At 33.8% G+C, this 20,475-nt stretch overlaps 2 protein-coding genes across 2 annotated transcripts; one reads left to right on the top strand and one right to left on the bottom strand.

The window, feature by feature from the left end:
* Nucleotides 1-5,986: 5,986 nt before the first annotated feature.
* Nucleotides 5,987-10,048, top strand: LOC107624385 (uncharacterized). Its single transcript, XM_016326885.3, has 7 exons — nt 5,987-6,326; nt 7,449-7,712; nt 7,794-7,855; nt 8,192-8,270; nt 8,365-8,503; nt 8,749-8,862; nt 9,493-10,048. The coding sequence occupies exons 2-7, from the start codon at nt 7,543-7,545 to the stop codon at nt 9,682-9,684; spliced, it is 756 nt and encodes a 251-aa protein (XP_016182371.1). The 5' UTR covers nt 5,987-6,326; nt 7,449-7,542; the 3' UTR covers nt 9,685-10,048.
* A 1,767-nt stretch (nt 10,049-11,815) lies between these two features.
* Nucleotides 11,816-19,649, bottom strand: LOC107621240 (protein ESMERALDA 1-like). Its single transcript, XM_016323273.3, has 10 exons — nt 19,121-19,649; nt 17,516-17,585; nt 16,979-17,046; nt 16,795-16,883; nt 15,372-15,569; nt 13,992-14,196; nt 13,725-13,892; nt 13,327-13,494; nt 13,054-13,244; nt 11,816-12,582 (listed from the first exon to the last, which is right to left on the bottom strand). The coding sequence occupies exons 1-10, from the start codon at nt 19,505-19,507 to the stop codon at nt 12,423-12,425; spliced, it is 1,704 nt and encodes a 567-aa protein (XP_016178759.2). The 5' UTR covers nt 19,508-19,649; the 3' UTR covers nt 11,816-12,422.
* Nucleotides 19,650-20,475: the final 826 nt, after the last annotated feature.

Raw genomic sequence — 20,475 nt, 5'->3', positions numbered from 1 at the left:
TATATCTCTCGACATTACCCTTAGAATTTCTTTTGGTTTTAAATATCCATTTACAACCAATTGGTTTCACATCTTCAGGTAATTCTACGAGATCCCAAATGTCATTGTCTTTTATAGACTTCATCTCTTCTTTCATGGCATCAATCCACTTTTCAGAGTTAGAACTTTGCATGGCTTGAAGAAAATTGATTGGGTCATTTTCTGTCAAACCAATGCCATCCTCATGTTCTTGGAGATGGACATCATATTCATCCGAAATTGCACTTCTTCTTTCTCTTATAGATCTCCTTAATGACACTTCTTGAGGTAGTTGAGCTTGCTGTATGGGTTGGGATTGAGGAGAATTCTCATCATTTTCCTGTACTGTAGCAGTATCTTGAGCAACAACAGTATTCTCATTGTTCTCTTGTACTGTAACTGAATCTATAGTAGGATTCTCATTTTGCTCTTATACTATAACTGTATCTTGAACAACAATAGGCACAAGGATCTGATCATTGTCAGTTACAGAATCCTTATAAAAAACAACATTCCTAATATTTCCTTCCCCTCAAACTCAACATCCTCAAGAAATTTCGCATTTTCCGTTTCAAAAATAGACCTTGATGCAAGATTGTAAAAGTTATACCCCCGTGAGCACTCAGCGTAACCAACAAAGTAGCAACTAATTGTCATTGAGTCCAATTTTCTTTCATGCGGCCTATAAGGTCGCGTTTCAGCTGGACATCCTCAAATATGCAAATGCTTTATATTGGACCTTTTCCCAGTCCAAATTTCATGAGATTTTGTTAACTGCTTTGCTTGGTACCCTATTAAGGATGCACACTGCGGTCTTTAAGGCTTCTCCCCAGAGTGATTCAGGCAAGGAAGAATGACTAATCATACTTCTCACCATGTCCTTAAGAGTTCGGTTCTTTCGCTCTGCAACACTATTCATACTAAGTTTGCCTGGCATAGTGTATTGCGAAACAATACCATACTCCTCTAGGAAAAGAGCAAAAGGTCCGGGACACTGCTCACCTGAACCGTCATATCTTCCGTAGTATTCACCACCACGATCAAATTTGACAGCTTTAATTTTCTTTCCAAGTTGAAATTCAACTTCAGTTTTGAGAGACTTAAAAACATCCAAGACTTGGGACTTTTCATGAATTAAATATAGATACCCGTAACGAGAGTAATCATCTATGAACGTAATAAAGTACCGTTGTCCATTCCAAGAGACAGTAGAAAATGGGTCACATATATCGGTTTGTATCAATTCTAAGACATCTTTAGCTCTCTCGGCACCTAATTTCTTTTCGTTTGTCCTTTTCCCCTTTATGCACTCAATGCAGACTTCAAAGTCCGCCAAATTTAGGGGTCCAAGAATTTCATCCGACACGAGCCTTTGAATTCTCTGTTTAGAGATGTGACCTAGGCGTTTGTGCCATAATGATGTCGAATTCTCATTTATCTTTCGTTTTGTACCCGTTTGCAGTATTTCATTATTATAGGAATTTAAGTCAAGCCTATATATATTATCCACCAAATGACCAGAGCAAATATTATTCGAATTATAAAAGAGACTGACTTTATTGTCTCCGAACGAACAAAAATAACCTGATTTGTCCAAACGAGAATCAGAAACTAAATTTCGTCTAAATGACGGTGCATAAAATGTCTCTAATAAATTCAAGTAAAATCCACTCGTGGAACATAATCTTAAGGTTCTTATAGCTTCGACTGCAACTATATTGCCATCTGCCACATAGATGTATCTTTCAGCATCACTTGGCGGTCGGTTCCACAGGCAACCCTGCATAGTAACACTTACATGAGTAGTAGTAGCAGAATCTACCCACCAAGTATCAACAGGTGCATAACTTAAACTAACCTCAAAACAAACAAAAGTAAGAATTATACCCTTCTTTACACGCCAAGTGGCATATTTGGTACAATCATTCTTCATGTGTCCCACCTTCTTACAGAAGAAATAGGTTGAAACTTGATCCTGTTTCTTAGCCTTTTTCTACTGAGAAGGCATATCCGTAGTAGTATCACGCTTTCTTTTATACTGAGAAGATGAAGCTATGTGAGCACTTTCAGTCTTATCTTGCTGCAGTCTCTCTTTTTCTTGCACACAGTGACATATAAGCTCATTTAAGGACCAAGTGTCCTTCAGAGTGTTATAACTCACTTTGAATTGCCCAAAGTGTGCAGAAAGGGAGATCAAAATGAAATGCACGAATAAGTCTTCAGACAACTCTAACTTTAGTGCTTTCAATTTTGAAGCAAGATGAGACATTTCCATAATGTATTCCCTTATGTTCCCTTTACCTTTATACCTCATGGAGACAAGTTTGGTCAAAAGGCTACTTGCCTCCACCTTTTCATTCTTAGTAAAGAATTTTTTGACATCTTTCAGGAACTGTTTAGCATCTTTATCCTTAGTAATTGAGTCTCAAAACGCCTCAGGAATTGAGCGCTTCATGATCATAATGCTCATTCGATTGGATCTCTCCCACTTCTCTATTTTAACCTCATTGAGATTTTCCTGAGTGGAAGTGGATTTCTCCTCTTGAAGAGCTATATCCATATTCATACAACCGAGAACAATCTCCACGGTATCCCTCCAAACTTTAAAGTTTGAACCATTTAGCATAAGAATACTACTAATTTGTGCAGAAACATTGGTAGTTAAAGCCATAGAACAAAAGAACATATAGTAAACATTAGTTAAATAATGGAAAAAATTCATATTGAGATATCTAGAACAACATTAATTTTCAATCTTTGGATAGAAAAATTAACTGTAAGTGATACTCTCATTGCAATAATCTAATATTGTCAAAATTCCTGTCATACATTAAGCCTTTCTTTGGACCGATTTAATGCGCACATGGAAATCTAAACTTCACAACCTATTTATGACCGCATATATTTTCTATTAATTGGTCAAACAATAACCTTCCTTTGAGCCGATTATTGACCGCATAATTAATAGAAAATAAACAGAAATGTGCAATGCTTATTATTTGGCCAAACAATAAACTTTTTTTGGGCCGATTATTGTTTGCATAAATAATAAGTATTACTTTATTCTTAATTAGTTACCCAAACATGTATTTACCATCAATATGTGTATATAATTCGGCCAATATAGACCTTCATTTGGGGTGACCAATATTCGCATGAATTATATATCACCATATTCTTAATGTTTTGAATAAATTAATTTTCACAAAAGAGACTATTTTGACCCATAATGTTCAATCAATTTATTCCAAAACTAAATCTTTATAAAATTAGTGGGTATAATAATTCTTATATCCCAAGAGGATAATCCATTAATTTTATACCAAATTAATGACACACAATTAAATTTAAGACAATACAAAATATTATATATTTAATATATTAATTATGATTATTCACGCAACAAAATACCATAACGTCAAAATACAGTATGCACATTTACATAGTCAAAAGAATTTTGAACAATTTTCAATTTCATCATGTGATAATGATAATTCTTATTTTATCACAAAAAAAAAAGAATAAATGACTATTTATACTCATGAAAGATAAAAATGTTGACATATATATCCACATTAAATCGAAACTAAACTTGTACCCACGCAAGATACTTTCCATGTGACAAAAATATCCTGTCTTTGGAAGGTTATGCCACATAGGGTACTTTTGTCACACAGAAAAAATCTTGCATGGGTACAAATTTAATTTCGATCTAATGTTTTTTTTTTGTGACTAATTTCGATTTAATGTGAGTACATATGTTAGTATTTTTATTTTTTATAGATACAAATGGTCATTTATTCAAAAAAAAAAAACTTTTGCAGGTAGGTTCATATATATGTATACAAAGAATATGTGGGTAATAATAATATAATTCAAACAAGCTTTATTGCATTCAGAGATTTGCAAGCCAAATGCATATAATCAATATATATATATATATCCAGTAAAATAAACACTAAAAAATAAATATTTTTAATGATTCAAATAAGAATGGCTCTGATACCATTTATTAGAATAAATAATTTTATTAATCCAAATCATCCATATTGAATCATCAAAATATATCATAATGCGAAAGCGTACTTTTATTCATGAAAGTTAGAAATTGATGGAATGATTTGGATTTTGTAGTTTTTTCGATCTTCTTCAACCAAAGCCTTTTGTATCCCTAAGCGGCTGAATTGTGACTCTTCTGATGGGAAAGAGCGACAAAGACGGCTTTAGTATATTGGGGACCGAGATTCTGAAGGCACTATTTATATTTGAGCATGGCACTCATTAAACCTTAAAGTTCAAATAAAATAGTATCTAAAGTCCAAAAGATAATATATCTAAAATCCAAAAGATAATTATCTAAAGAACAAAATATAATATCTGATTTTATTCTCATTTAATTCCAAATCAAAAGTAATAATGACTTATTCAATTTAGTATTTATAACAATAAATGAGATCACCATTATATAAGTCATTTAATTTGAAATAGTATAATTTGTGATTATAATTAATATATGTATGCCCACAAACAAATTAGGAAATTAAAATAATTTTCTAATAGACATGACTTTGAAGTTTGGATAGATATGATTGTAAGTAAGATTGTAAACTTTCTAACAAATAAGAATCATGAATTGTATTTGAATAAAACTCTACATCCAACCAAAATTCTTATCTAAGTCTATTCAAATTGTTGTAATAACTTTTTAAATCATGCGCTTCTTCTCTGTTTCTTTCTCTTTTTCCTTCTTCTTCTCCTCCTCCTCCTCCTTGTATTTCTTTTTCTTCTTCCAAATTTATGCAGGTTCTTCTTCTTTCCTTCTTCTTCTCCTCCTCTTTCTTCTTCTTCTTCTTCCAACGAAGCACGTGCAGGTTCTTCTTCTTCCAAATTTACACATGCAGGTTTTTTTTTCTTTTCTTCTTCTTCTTCTCTTCCTCTTAGAGATTATCAATTCAATTCAATTTAGAACACTGCGTCCATTCAATTCAATTCAATTCATAATGAATCGAACATGTTATTAAAGTGAAACAATTGTATAGTACTAAATGAATGAATAATTATTCATTATATAAAATCAAATTCACAACCGCTTTCTGCATGATAAACCAAACGCGTTATTAAGGTGAAACAATTGTATAATATTAAATGAACGGAACATTATCCATTATATAAAATCAAATTAAAAATACATACGTCTACAATTTAAAGATTATTAATTCGATCGAAAAAAAATAATCCATTAGCAAAATGTTGGTGTTGTTGGTGATGACGATAACGAAAAAGGAGAAGAAGAGGAAGAGAAGGAAGAAGAGAAGCAGAAGAAGAATCTGCGTGCCCGAAGGAGAAGGAGGTATGCGTGAATTTAAAAGAAAAAGAAGAGGATGTATTTAAAAGAAGCCCGTGTAATAACGCTCTTTTAATGAGAGTAATTTTTATTGGTGTTGGACCTACTTAAATAAACTTGAATGAAAAAATATTTGGATGTGTAGCAAGTAAAATTTATACAAAGTTACAAATAATAATTTATAACATTGTAAACTTGGGGAATAACAAATATTATTCCGTCTAGTGTGTTTAATTATTTATTATTATATTAAAAATTATTTTTTTATAAAATTATTTAAAAAACTAAATACAATTGAATCATTATATATAAAATAAGTTTCGTTAAGTAACCAACGAGTTACTTTAGAAATTATAGACGAATTTCTCTATTTTTAATAAAAAAAAAATGTTTCATGAAGTAAATATAAAAAAATTAACAATTATATTAAATATATACTAAAATCAGTTAATAATATAAAAATATAAATTAAAAATAAATTAAACAACACATATTTTATATATTATATATATATATAATATATATATAACAGCGAATTTTAATAGTTAATTTAAGTATAAAAAACTAAACCCTAAACCCTTATTCTATTTTACTATTAATCCGAATCCTAATTCCTACAAGGATAGTCTTCGGCAGTCAAATTAGTAAAAAGAAAAACGCTTGTCCGTGAAACGGAAGTGGTAAATCCTTCGTATGTGGAACTTAACTACTTTTGGAAGAAACTGTCGATGATTTAAAATAAAACACGGAAGCAGCGATAATTAGTGATTTTAATGTTGATTTGGTGAAATTCGCTGTGGGGGCGAATATCCTTGGACTCAAGGAGGAAGATTCTTCTGTTCAGGAGCATCTTCCTCTTCTTTATTCCATTCCCTTTTTTGTTTTCTTTCATCAACATTCATAAAGTTTTCCTTTTTATTCACTGAATTCAACCAACTACTTCTCCATATCTCCCTCTATACAGGTTCTCCCTCTTTCTCTCTCTCTCAGCACACACTTAATTTTCGTATTGATTCATTCAATTGTATTATAGATGCTCCTAAATTGTTGTTGTTGTTAAAATGTTGTTATTATGCTTTTGCAATTCTATTGTATGTTTATATGAATATGTTAACAACCATGTAAGCATGTTATTATTAGGAAGTGGGGTTATCCACTTTGTATTCTTAGTTTAACTAAACATTCATTATTAGTTGACAATGCCAATTGCTGTTGGACCAAGCATAGGAGATAACATATATGAAACGGTTGAGTTTAACTAAACATTCATTCTTAGTTGAATTGAATGAATATGATGTTGAAATAGAAACATTTGATGACTATCTTAAATATATGGTTGTAAGATTGCTAGAAGATGGAGTTTATATTGAATGAATGGGAACCGGGAACTAGATCCTCTAAATTTATTTGTTCACTTGACAATGTTAGCTGTGATCTCTTACTAATTTATGTGGGATTCAAACAAGACATGCAGGTTAAGAATTAGATGGCGAGAGATTACACTTGACTTATTCAAGTCAAAAAATAAATTGAGTGAATCCTTCCCTTGATAATAAACACACTGGACTATGAGAGTGGATTTTCTTCTGCACAACCCCGTTCCCCGTGTGCATTTACCGATTGGCTGTCCAAATTCCACGTGTTTACGTTCTTGTTCTGTGCATATTGCCACTGGCAACAGTTATGGCTTCACATGTAGCAGTGACCCATGTTACATGTCTACTATTTGATTTGTTTTGGTTGTCTTACTTCGGACAAACTGAAAAAGGGATGACATGGAAATGTCTAGGTTAAAGACAATCTTAAAAATGGATTATAGGATATCCAAAAAATAAGTTGTGACATATTTTTAACTTAGAAGTCAAGCTTGATTCTAGCATGGCAAATCATTTGATGTATATATCATCTAGTACCCATCGATTTTAGATATGTTTGTTCATACTATTTGGTAGGGCCAATGAAATGGAAATTTAGTACATATAGTAGGTCGCTTGAGTTAATTTATATCTTTGGTATTAAACACTTCATTTGCATTCTGGATTTTATAAATCAACACTAATATTATAAATTTATAATTTTAATACAGGGGAATTGGCTAGCACTCAGAACTTTCCATCCAAACTGGTGCCAGCAAATTGCTGGCACTCAAGTTGATCTGCACTTCGTGTGACAAAAAGCACATGAATCCTAACAGTATACTAAAACGCAGTAAAGCCCTTGAGGGTGTCCATGGGGTCCATGTTGAACCTCATTCACCATTTGGTTTGACAGAGGATAATCAAAACGGGGACTTACATGCATCAACATGTGGATCTTCAACTACTGAAACAAATCAGCTGCTGTTAATGCAGTAAGTGAAATGCATCTCTCTCTCAGAAATGCCTTACAATTTCGTCTTGATTGTAAAACTTACTACTTACACGTTTTCCAGACGGTTATGGCAACAAAGACCGGCATGCTTGAGACCCATCCATTGTTGTAATCCTAGTCATGGTATTATTGAGAGATTTTCTTTCCCTTTGATGTTACCCTATTGATTTCCTGTGAATAGTCCAATTTCATCTTAAGGACCAACTTTACTAGAACCTTAAATTATTATGTGGAGATTCCTAAATGATTTTTTCTCCAAATATGCATACTAAACAAGACTCCGTTTGGTTTTTAGTGTGGTCAATCCAATGTTTGGCACGTATCTCTTGCTGAAATTTAACTTTTTCATTTAAAGACCAAGTTGAGTGATAAGATTGAACCCTTGATCACTTGGCTATAGCGGCTCAGTATGAAGTAAAAGGACCACATAATTTACACATTACTTTATCCCTTTTCCAGGGGATATGCATCTTGCGGAAAGAGTTGCTAATGTGCTTACTTCAGTTCCTTTTGTTGCTCTTGGAATGCAAGCTCCCAGGTAACTTATTACTCTAGTCTCTGTACATTTCTAAGTTCTTTTGGCTAGAAAACCTTCTTTTCTTTCTTGTCTTATGAATAATTTTGTAATGTAGGAAGAATCTTAGTTGTAAGTTGTATGCCAATTCATTAATTGGAGTTGGAGTGGCCTCAAGCATGTACCACTCTTCAAAAGGGAAGTGGAGGAAATTTTTGAGATGGGTTGACTACACAATGATAGCCACAGCAACCGTTGTAAGTAATGTGTTCATATGTACATTATTTACGGTTACTTAGTATCTTGTTCTGGGATGACTTGGGTGCATTTATCAACAATGTATTCACTGTGTTTATGCAAGTGACACAATCTATATATGTTCTCCATGTATTTTCAATTTTTCATTTTTTCTTTGTTGCCTGATGTGATATTGCTTTTGTTCTTCCTTGAGTCAATCACTTTTGAGATCAACTTTTAATGCAAACTTTAAATTGTTCTGCAGTGTCTGTCGAGGGCCCTTACGAATGAGAACCCGAAGTTACTAATGGCTGCTTCTGCAGTGTTTCTTCCAGTTCACCCAATGATGGTTTCAGTTATTCACACTGGGATGATGGAGGTAACCTGTTTGTAACAACTTTGTTTTGATTCCTTAGTTTTCATTTCTATAATAGATAATTTTGTTGTGCCAGAAAATCATGCAGAAAGTTGATAACTAAGTTGGTAACTAACATAAACTTGAATTTTTTGATTGATGGATTTATATGCCATAATTAAATTGAATAATGAACATAACCTAAATTGTATTTTCAAAATCATTTGATCCTTATCCTTTTTAATGCTATAATTGTTGTCGTATTAGATGATAAGGCTTTCAAAATAACCATTTTAGTTGTTTTAAAAGTAAGCTAAATTTTATATTTAGAGAAAAGGACAAATAGGTACCTGACCTTTTGTCCTGCGGACATTTTTGTCCCTAACCATTGAAAAATACTTTTAAGTCCCTGACTTTTACAAAACTTGGACGGATCAGTCCCTCCGTCCAAATGCCTCCGTCAGGGACTGATCTGTCCAAATGCCTCAGTTAGGAACTGATTCGTCAAAGTTTTGTGAAGGTCAAGGACTTAAAAGTATTTTTCAATGGTCAGGGACAAAAATATCCTCGGAGCAAAAGATCATGGACCTATTTGTCCTTCTCTCTTATATTTAAGCATGTCTTCGTGACGGGAAAAACAAAATATTGATTCAGGTAGCATTTGCAAGAAGGGCACTGAAAGATCCAGATTTGAGAATGGCTCATACAGTGCATAAGATGTCGTCATTGGTGGGTGGAATGCTCTTCGTAGCTGACGATTTATTTCCTAAAACTCCATACATTCATGCTGCATGGCATCTCGCAGCCGCAGTTGGGGTTGGCACCTGCAACAAGCTCCTTGAGTAGGTGTTTCTCCACTCTATTTGAAAGCTGCAAAAATCCTGCAGATTTAGAATAGTATCACCAAAATTTGCCGATTCTACATTGTTATAAGACTATATCCTTTAGTGGATAATTAGGGTTATGTCGTGCAGTAGTTGAACCAAAATTAGATTCCTCTAATTCTTTTACCTTCTCCAATTTTAGTACGCTCTTTAGTTTAATTCATTGGAGAGAGGGATTTATGCCGCCATGAACTGGCCGTAAATAACTAAATATAGTTGTTAGATTCAACGGACATGAAGCTGTAAAACATTATTGATTCTTAGTTTCTATTTGAACTATATTATTGGGATAAATAAATAAATATGCATTATTGTGTTTGTGCTTAGCAGAATTATCTCACATCTCATGCTAGCTGAACTTCTTTTCAAGCATTTTATATTTAAGGCTTCAATTCAATTTCCATGTTGTTTTGTTAACCCTTAAAATAAGGATAAAATATTATTTTGGTCCTAATATTTGAATCAAGTCTTAATTTGGTACTTAACGTTTTAAACGTCCTATTTTAATCTTTAAACGTTTGAAATTTCCTATTTCAGTCTCAAAGTTTCAAACATGTTCAATGTTGCCCCACAATTAAATTTCACACGAACAATTAACATAACATATTAAAGAACTAATAATGTTTGACTTCGGTACTTAAATAAAATCGATCCACCAATAATCACTAACGTAAATGTTTTTCTTCTGATTTTGGAACGTTGATGATTGATCGATAGGATTTGAATTTTGGTTATGTTTTTCTAACACAGAAAGAAGATATGACTTAACAATAAGGGTTAAGTACGATTTTGGTCCCTAACATAGAGGCCGCAAATTTATTTTGTTCCCAACCTTTTTTTTCGCTACAAAATGGTCCCGAAGGTTTCAGTTTGTTTTAAAATCGTCTTTCTTACCAAATTTTTTATTTTTATTACCAAATTATTCCTAACTAAAAAAATTATAAAATAAAATAAAAAGAAAAAAGAAAGAAAGAAAGGGAACGACAAGAGGGAGAAAGAGATGCGGGTGGGGGGAGGGGAGGGAAGAAGGGGGAAGGGAAGGTAGCGTCGCTGCGCCGCCGCCTATGATGGAGAGAACAGAAGGGAAAACCGCCACACACACGGATGAAGAGGGGGGAGACAGAAAGCAAGGGAGAAGAAAGAGATCAGAAGGGAAAACAGAGAGCAAGAGAGGAGAAATGGAGAAGAGAGAGATCGGAAGGAGAGGGAGACCGCGTTCAGCGCCGCTGCGGCCACTCGCGTGCCGCTTGCCGTTTCTGCTCCTCCTTCTCACTCGGTCGTCGATGCTCCTCGCCGTTTCTGCTTTTGCTTCTACTTCTGCTTCTAGTTTTGTTTTTATTGTTGCTCTGATTTTATTATCCATTGTTGTTGTTTTATTGTTGGTGTTATTTCACTGCTTCTGCTTTTGCCTGCTTTTGTTTTTGCATTTGCTTGTATTTCTACGCCTTTGCATTTGGTTAATTTTGGGGTAGAAGGGAGAAGGGTATTTTTGTTCGAATGACGATTTTAAAACAAACTGAAACCTTCAGGACTATTTTGTAGCAAAAGAATGGCCGGAGACGAAATAAATTTTCGTCATCTAGAAACCAAAATCGTACTTAATCCTAACAATAACATTAATATCCACATTAATCATTCTATTAATTATTCATTTTATATTGAATCCATTTGAAACTTTTAAGGACAGAAATAATATTTGAAACATTAAGGACTAAAATAATATTTTATCGTTAAAATAAAGATAACTCTTAGTTAAAATATTTGACACTTAGCATCACAGATAAAATGCTATATGGTTTTGTTAAATAAAATAATCTAATCAGGCTTTTTTTTTTTTTGGTGACTATCTAATCAGGCTATTTAAAATCTAACAAGTTTTATGCAACTCAACTATTTTTTATACCTCACTTTTCTTGTCTCTAATTATGGAAGGAAATAGGATAGTGGATCATAATACTTATTTCTCCATACAAATAATTGTATCATTTCACTATGTTTCCTTCAATTAATCCTGGTTCTCTTTCATTTCATTCCACTGCTACCGATCCAAACATAGCTTATATGCATGTGCAAAATAAAAACAAAAACAACAATTAGATAACACAATCTACTAAAGGTAAATTAATTACATTTTCTTATAGAAAGGAAAAGTCTCATCGCCCAAAGGAGGTGGAGCAAAGTAGGTAAATTAATTACATAAACTGGCATCACCACCAGAACAATTGAGTACCAATGTAAAGGAATAATACATGTGAGATACAGGTATGAAATTAACAAAAGGACCTGAATAGAAGGGTAAACAAAATACCCTGAAATTTTTGTTAGATGTAGACAGAAAAATCTGTTGCTCCAGACTTAACACAGATCATTCTCTCCAGCTAATGTACATGGCCACGGTTCAGTCAATGTTCTGGAGTAGAGTCCTGCACCTAAAACAATTTTGTCCTCAATTCTCAATCAGCATCATGTACAAAAAGCAAGGATGTGACTCCCTTGATCCAATCCCCATAGATATATGATTCAGATCTATGGCCTTGAGCAAAATCGTGTAAACCTCCGAAAATTGGGGTTATGCCCTCTCATCAGAAGGGAAAAAAATTTAAAAAGCATTGAACTAACAAAAAACTAGTAGGCAGTTAGCAAGCGGCGAGGCATGCTCACAAACCATATGCAGTAAAGTTTTGTCAAATACTGAGGGGACTACTTTGCTGAACTTCTTGAATCATTGGTTCTGTTTAAGCGGCACATACAATCCGGGCATGGAAAGCTATATATTGATTCATTTGGTTTTTTCAGCTCAATTCCTTTTTCATCACTGTGAGACCTCATGCTCAGCAGTTCTTCTTTCAGAGTTTTCCATCTGTGAAAGTAATCAAATCAATGGAGGTCAGATACTTTCAACTAATAAAATAAAATAAAGAGATGCACATTTTGAGCTTCTTATACGTGGCCCATAATACACACATCTCTTGCTTTCTATAGTTGTCGCGTATAGTTGTCAAAACTATCTGTTGACATAGTATTTTTGATAAAATAATAGCTCAGGTAAACAACTAGGAACATCTTTGTATACTCAAACAGTCAAACAGATTATTATTGGTTATTCAAAGGGGTAGAAAAGCCCTCCAAATCAGTAAAGAACAAGCGCAACAAGCCAACAACAACATCCTCCTTGTTAAAAATGAGCTTGTTAAGAAACCCACTCCCTTTTGTACTACTAGTAATTAAACTTCAAATATTCCCCCTTCAGAATATATCTTATCTTTAAAAGATGACTCAATTTTCAAAATAAAATTGGACAGGAAGAAAGATATACTGAAGTAACAATTACCCAATACTGGGACCATCGAATAGTAATGCTAATTTCCGCTTATCAGGCTTAATTGTCTTAGCGTGTCCTCCATATAAGTATCTTCTGTGGCCAAAAAGAAAATGGGGGAAGTTACCACCCTGTGTTGTCACGAACACCTCACTCTGAAGACAAACGGTATAGTCTATGGCAGCCATCCTGGAAGAGTAATTCTAGAAGAAGTAACTCAAGTCAAAATCACAGGTGGCACTTAATCAAAGTTCATGAGTAGGGTTGTGGCAAGCGAATTCATACCTTGAATGGAGCTAGTTCCTCTTTAGATGCCAAGGTCTCCTTTGTATGCAAATTAGGAAACATTTCTAATAATGGGACCATTGTTTTCTTTGCATTATGTATTTTACCAGAAGCCAAATAGATAGATGTGTTCTTTGCAAAACCCATTCCTCTCAACATGAGGCCAACCTAACAACATGCAAGAAGGCATTGACCATATCTTAAGCAAATGAAATGAGAGAAATTTTTATCATTCTTGTTGAATAACAACACTAACAAGATGAAAGTGACCAAGCAAAGAGCACATTACAGGAAACTTTTGGATATCCTAGCAAGAGTAAAAACTACAATAAATGTATTCCCTAAAATCTTGGTCCTCCTCCTACACTAAGGTAACTGGACATTTAGGGAAATAATACCTCTAATGGAGTGAGGGGACACTTCCCGTTGATCCTGATTACCCCAGGGCGTATAACTCGCCCAGGTCTTGTGAATTTTCCTCTCCAACCTCTTTCCCGTGCCGCAATCATTTCTTCTTTCTCATGTTCTCCGCCATCAAAAGTACAACAAGAGAAGGCAACCATATCCTGCACATTGGAAAGCAATACACAACAGCTGCTTCAAAGATTACTCAGTAGTGTAACATTCATACTTCAAAGCAATTTTTAAATCTGACTAAAGCCAACCTCTTCAAAACGCAGATGTACAGACACATACTTTCCGCCATTTATTGCACTATGTTTCCTCATTCTTGCAACCAAAGATTCACCCAAGGTCAATATAGGACTTGCGAATCGTAAAGCCTCATAATTTGCTAAGCATCTAAGACGCTGCACAGCTGGAGGAGCGTCAAAAGACAATCTATTTGCAAAAGGAGAAATCCTTATAACCCTGCATGATTTAATCAATAAAATCTGTAAAACAAGACAAAACATATACTTGTTTTCCTCTTGTGAAACTATAAATATGAAATGATATAACCAAGCATCATAGCATTAAGGTCAATATGCATTAAAAAAAAAAAAAAAATCTAAATTGCAGAGCAAGGAATAGGATATTTAAAAATGCCCAGTGTACAAGCTCTTGTATTATGCAATGCAGGGTCCTAGAAAGGGCCAAACCCAAAGAAAGTAATGTAGGCAGCCTAACTTGACACAAGCATATGAAAGTATATTAACTGAGTAATAAACAGAAACAAATCCATAGAGATAGATCACCTAATGATTTTATCATCTTTTACAATATAGTTGTTACCTGTAAAATTTTGCCATGCTCTTGAAGCAAATTTATTGCTCCAAGAATAAACATAACTACTCATTCTTAATTTATGTATAATTTTTTTTTATGAGAGGGGGCCAAATGGCTCAGGAAAAAACAAAAATTACACCAAGACCCTAGGAAACTTTAGTCCTATTCTATCTGCATTCAAATGGGGGGGCAAGAAAGACAGGGGCTTCATCAAAGCATTTTAATTAATATTATATTTACAAATTGAAATGAGCAGTTGTGGATTCTCTTGGAGAATGCACGAATGTACTCGAGGAGCATACAATAATATTCCATTGTCACCTCAACCTTCTTTCAAGTGGATTTGTTGGTATAAAATCTTGTCTAGTGTATCGACTCAATCAACACAGCATTCACACTCAGTTGGGCTCTTGTATATATTAGGGTGATTTGATTAGACTTGGGAGTTATTTGATTTGGCAGCAGTGTTCTTATTTTCTTTTGTCTTCTAGTTGATATAGGTTGTCTCTGATTTCTAGTTCTAGTTGCTTTTAGACTATTGTTGTTCTGTGATTTCAGTTGGGTTTTGGTTTGTGTCCCTCACCTCTTTGGGAATTTTGTGAGTGGTGTACTATTGAAAAAAAACACATTCCCACTCTTGCAACACTGAACTCATTGTTAGTTTTTCTTCACCATCCTACATTTGACCTCATGCAACATCATTGATTTTATATTAAAGTTTTCTGAGTTGGCATGCATTAAATACTTTGATATGTTTAGCTCTTAGGAGACAAATGGCAATAAGCGTTAGATCCATCAAATGAATATCATATACTCACTTCTCTTCAAGTAACTTTGGTAGGACCACATCTTTGTAATATGCAATAGATGACCATGCCTTGATCCTAAAATTATAAACATTTGCCATGTCGTCGCCAAATCTTTCCATTAGATACTCAGGAACATCTTCAACCACCCATACATCATTTTTCAAGGTGTTGATAAAATAGTCCTGATCAAAAATGTCCTTGAACTTGCTGGAAATTTCAAACAACATGAAAAAACTTAGTCTAACTAAAATGAAATACATTGATCAACAATGGGAAAACCTACCAAGTAACTCACAAGTCATTAAAACTGTAATATTGATAAGAAGCAAAGCAGTTAATCCTGGAAAATGGCACTGAACAGAAACTACAAAAAGAACATCGTAGTATAATTGATTATGAAGCAGCCCTTACATGGAAGATAAGAGATAATACTCCGAACTAATACCATAATGGGAGAATGAACATTTATCGAACCAGCATACGAAAACCAGGGAAGTAAGCATGACCAAAGACAACAAGGATACCTTGCCAAAACCTACTAGCAAGTAGAAATAACAATACCTAATCTAAACGATAAAGCTTGGTTCTATTGCTGTTTTTTATTTACAATCTTTTAGTTTCTTAGGCACTCTACCACAAAGGAGAGATTTTATTAGATAAGCCAATTTGAAATTCTAAAAGCCTTTATTCGGACTGCTTAATATAATTGAAAACTAGTCACTTCTTGCAGCTTCGATGGCTGATACAGTTCATTCTAGTCTCTCCTCCATGCATGTCATGTAGATCAGATTCTGAAGCTGTGACTCATCAATCCACTTCCCAGCAAATTCTGCAATTCCTTTGGAAAAAAATTTTGGTATTTTTGGTCCGTGTTGGGTTTGCTTTAGTCTGTTGATCAGTTTCTGCACATACATACAAAAGGCGGTTTTTGTTTCCAAAATAAATTGCCCACGTCAAGGGTGATTCCTTACCTCTAATTTCTGTTACCGAATAATTTCCTAATTTCATTTCTGGGTAACTCCTGGTGTTGAGGGCATAGCCTATTTAAGAGAGAGGGCATTTTGGACTGGAAAAGGACAAACATATTTATCTTCCCCAACATTGATTAGTAACTCCTAATTAGTTTAATATTGATTTGGCTTTACTTTTAGGATATTTAGTTAGAAACAAATCTTTTGAGATAAATGTTACGAAGTCAAATTACAAATGGTAATAAACTTGCAAATTGTCTGTAACAGTATATGACTATATTCACTGAAACCATCCTATATCTCTAGCCTTCATAAGCACATATCAGCCATATACAATAACATATGTATCCCCTAACCACAAAGACACCACTAAAATGTAGGAACTATAATTATTGTAGTAGTCAAGACAGTAGAATTTTCTAGTTATGAAAAGCTAGAATTAAAAAAATGAGAAAACTAACCTAGGATCTTTCCATATGCTATGATAACGAAAATTGGGGATCAATAGTGTGGCATTCAGATAGCCAGCCACAGCAACCGCATTGCATATCTATATAACACAAGATTCATTAAATAAATAAGTCAAGAGCAGTGCTAAATTCAACACACAACAAATGAAAAGAATGAATGTACAGAAAACTTAACTGATGTCCTTTGCTGATTTAAGCCTCCATTAGCCTCTACGTATATGTATCCATTAGACTCGGGAAGGGCTATTAAAAAAATGTAAATAAAAAATTATATTAATATTGAATACAATGATAATGCCATAAGCAACAAAACTGGAGGTACATTTCCCAATAGTTAAAAGTAAACAGTAAAATGCAATAAGACAAACTAAAGGTCTCGCAATAAGAACAATGCACAACATGGTTTACAAGTTATCCACAATTTAGTGTACACAAAAAGGAATACACAAATTGGTGGCATAGAAGTTCCAAAATACTTAGAAGGGATGAAATGAGAAAAATAACATGGGTTTTGCTGTGAATTGACACTTCATATTATACTTCTGAATATTCTTTCCTTTTTTTTGGTTCCATTTATAGTAAAGGAAATTTATTGAAGAGAAAGAGAAGAGTACATCAGTGAGGACAAGGTATCCTCATAAAGAAAACATGTTACGAGAATGAACCAAGTAACAAGGCATGCCAATCTCTATGGGCATATATACGAAAGTACCTTGTGAAGATCTCTTTATGCATGGTTTCCACTCACCACCTTCATACGGGATTTTCCATATTGTTGATATCTGAAAGGAGGTTATTTATGTTTTTCTCACTAAAGTAGCAAACTTAACAGGGAAAAAAATGACAAAGAAAGTAAAATATTAAGCAGACAGTGACATACTATGAATGACTTGGAAATAACCCACAAAGAAGCTGGGAAAAATGGAAAAAAGCTATATAAGCCCATAGTTTTGGGGGAATTAGTGCAGAACAAACATAGATTTTCCCTAGACAAAATACCTTCAATAATATTTATGATCAAGCCTCAAAAGAATCCCAAACCAATGATATTATGCGTTGCATTCTTACCTGCTAACTAGAGAGGGTCTCTTGTACCTCTCTCATTTTGCATACCTCTTTTCTTCATCTCAAAAGTTTCTTCTTTTTTATCAAAATAAGAAAAATACTAAATTTATGATAGCAACAAGAACAACAATAATGGCGTCAATGGTAATGCACAAGAGCACATTTTCTACAAAAATCTAAGCAGAAGAACAAAGTCATGTTCTCGCATTATCAAATGTTGCAATCAAGGTCGCAACAAGATGGCGTCTCCATTATACTGTTCTTAAGAGAAGAACCTACCAGAGGAATTATAGGGGATGAGGAGTCTTCATGTTGGTAGTATTGGAATAAGTTTTAATTCCAATACTTGAAATCTTTGTTATGATATTAGTCCAATAGGCCCAATTAGTGGTTAAACTCAGTTGCAAGGGAGAAAAGCATCAAAGGAAAGTGTGAAATGTGAATTGTCATATCAATTTCCTTGTTTGGAATATTAATCACCTATCTCCCTTCTGGCTATTGATTCCAATGTGTCTATTCATTACAGATGTGAATTGAGGGGGGTCAATGATTCAGTAGGGTGTTTTTGTATACTTGTAGTTATCTTTGAATGCAATTTTGATACATTTTCAGTTCATCATTCTCAATGTTAGACCAATACATTTTGTATTTCCTATTTGAGAGTAGCATCTGTTACAACAATCCTTTACAGTTTACAATACTTTGTGAATACTACTCGTTTTGCTGTCATCAGAATTCTAGCCACTCGATTCAGCAGGTTAGTCTAAGTACTGAAACAAACTCTACTACAATATTTAAAATGCTGCCCTCCCATTAGCAATTTATCAAAACCAATAGAAAAACCAAAGGCCAACAAAGAAAATCATAAAAGGTTAAAGCCATATCTCACTATCCAATACAAAACCATGAGCAAAACAAAACGTTAAAGCCATATCTAAATTCTACACACAAGAAAAAAGTCTCCTACTCAATATTATCATCACGCATTATCCAATTCTTCATGTTGAAATAACTTTCCACGACTTGAGGTCCAAATCAAAAGATTTTCCAAATTCAACGTTCATCATAAAATGAAAATAAAAACCTTAATCACCCACACCATGACACTAAACGGCCTAACATGATGCATGCATCATTGGCCGAATCACGCGCGCCAGACAAAATAAATTTTCTGCGAAAAAATAGACAAGAAGCAAAAAGAATGCGCCACAAGAAAAAACGGAAGCAAAATCTAGAAAAGATGAACACGAACCGCATCAGTAGAAGAATCATCATTTTCAATATCAGGCCGGAGCTTGGCATAAAGCTCCGGGCTACGGTAGACGGAGCCAGGGGCGGAGCGGTGGCTGATTATCGGAACAATGTCGAAGGCGACGGTTCCCATGTAGAGGAGCATGCAAGAAATGTAGACGAGAGGAGCGAAGAGGAAAATGCCCTGGCGGCGGAGCAGGATCGATAGGACCAGCCACAGGAGCCGCTGCCCTGTCGTGAATCGGCTCACCTTGGAGCGGACGTGGCGGTAGTGTCGCGGCGACCGCGGAGACCGCACCGGCGACGGAGACGGCGACCGCATTGGTGTTGGCGGTGGCGACGGCGGCGTGGACAGGCCACCGGTAAGTAGCCGGGTGAGTTTATTCATTTTGATTATATTAATTTGTGTTTGCGTCACATCATTTAATTTCGTTATGCGTTCCCGCCAATGCTCCCTCCTTTTTTTTTTTTTTCTTTCTTTCTTTTTCTTTTTTTTTTTTGTTTTTTTTTTCTCTGTTTAACTGTATGAGAAGTTTGGAAGGAAAATGCAGAGGGTGAGCGGCACCCAAAGCAACGAAGAATTGAATTGAAATGAAATTGAAGGCACGTGATGTTGGGGGAAAGACACAGAAACTGAGAAAGCGAAAGGGCGCAGGCACGTGCTTTGCTATGTTATGAAATGATTGAGATTTGAGATGGACTAGATGAAGATGAAGATGGGTTAGTTTCTTATGTGATTTATAATATTTAGTTATTTAATAAACATACTTTTTGATACATATTCGCCCAGTAATATTTAATTTGATCTCTAAATTTATATGCAAATTTTAATTTAGTCTTTAAAATTTTAATTATTTTTATTTAGTCTCTAAATTTTATAAACATAATTTATGTTAATCTTTAAAATAATTTTTAATGTATAAACATTAATGAAATGTTATTATAAATAGTTAAATACTACGTTAGCTCTATAAAATGATATCATTCTAGTTTTAGCATTTAAATAATTCAAAATTAATATTGTAAGTGGTATTTATTAAAATTTTATCTAATAAAATAAGTGATAAAATACAATTCTACATTATATTATAAGTTTTAGCGTGACTATTTATATCAGTGTTTTTTTATACTAAAAATCATTTCAAAAACTAATACAAAAAAATTTATAAATTTTAGAGATTAAATAAAGATAATTAAAATTTTATGAATTAAATTAAAATTCGCTTACAAATTCAGAATTAAATTAAATATTAATTCTACATTGGTGACTTGTATTTATGTGACCCTATTTATGTATATGTAAATGACTCTTTTTATTTTTAATATAACGTGTCTTTTGTATTTTTGTTATATCAT

Source organism: Arachis ipaensis, chromosome B10 (assembly GCF_059453495.1).
Source record: "Arachis ipaensis isolate K30076 ecotype BB chromosome B10, ASM5945349v1, whole genome shotgun sequence".
Classification (NCBI taxonomy): Eukaryota; Viridiplantae; Streptophyta; class Magnoliopsida; order Fabales; family Fabaceae; genus Arachis; species Arachis ipaensis.
This window is presented reverse-complemented; position numbering and strand designations above follow the sequence as displayed.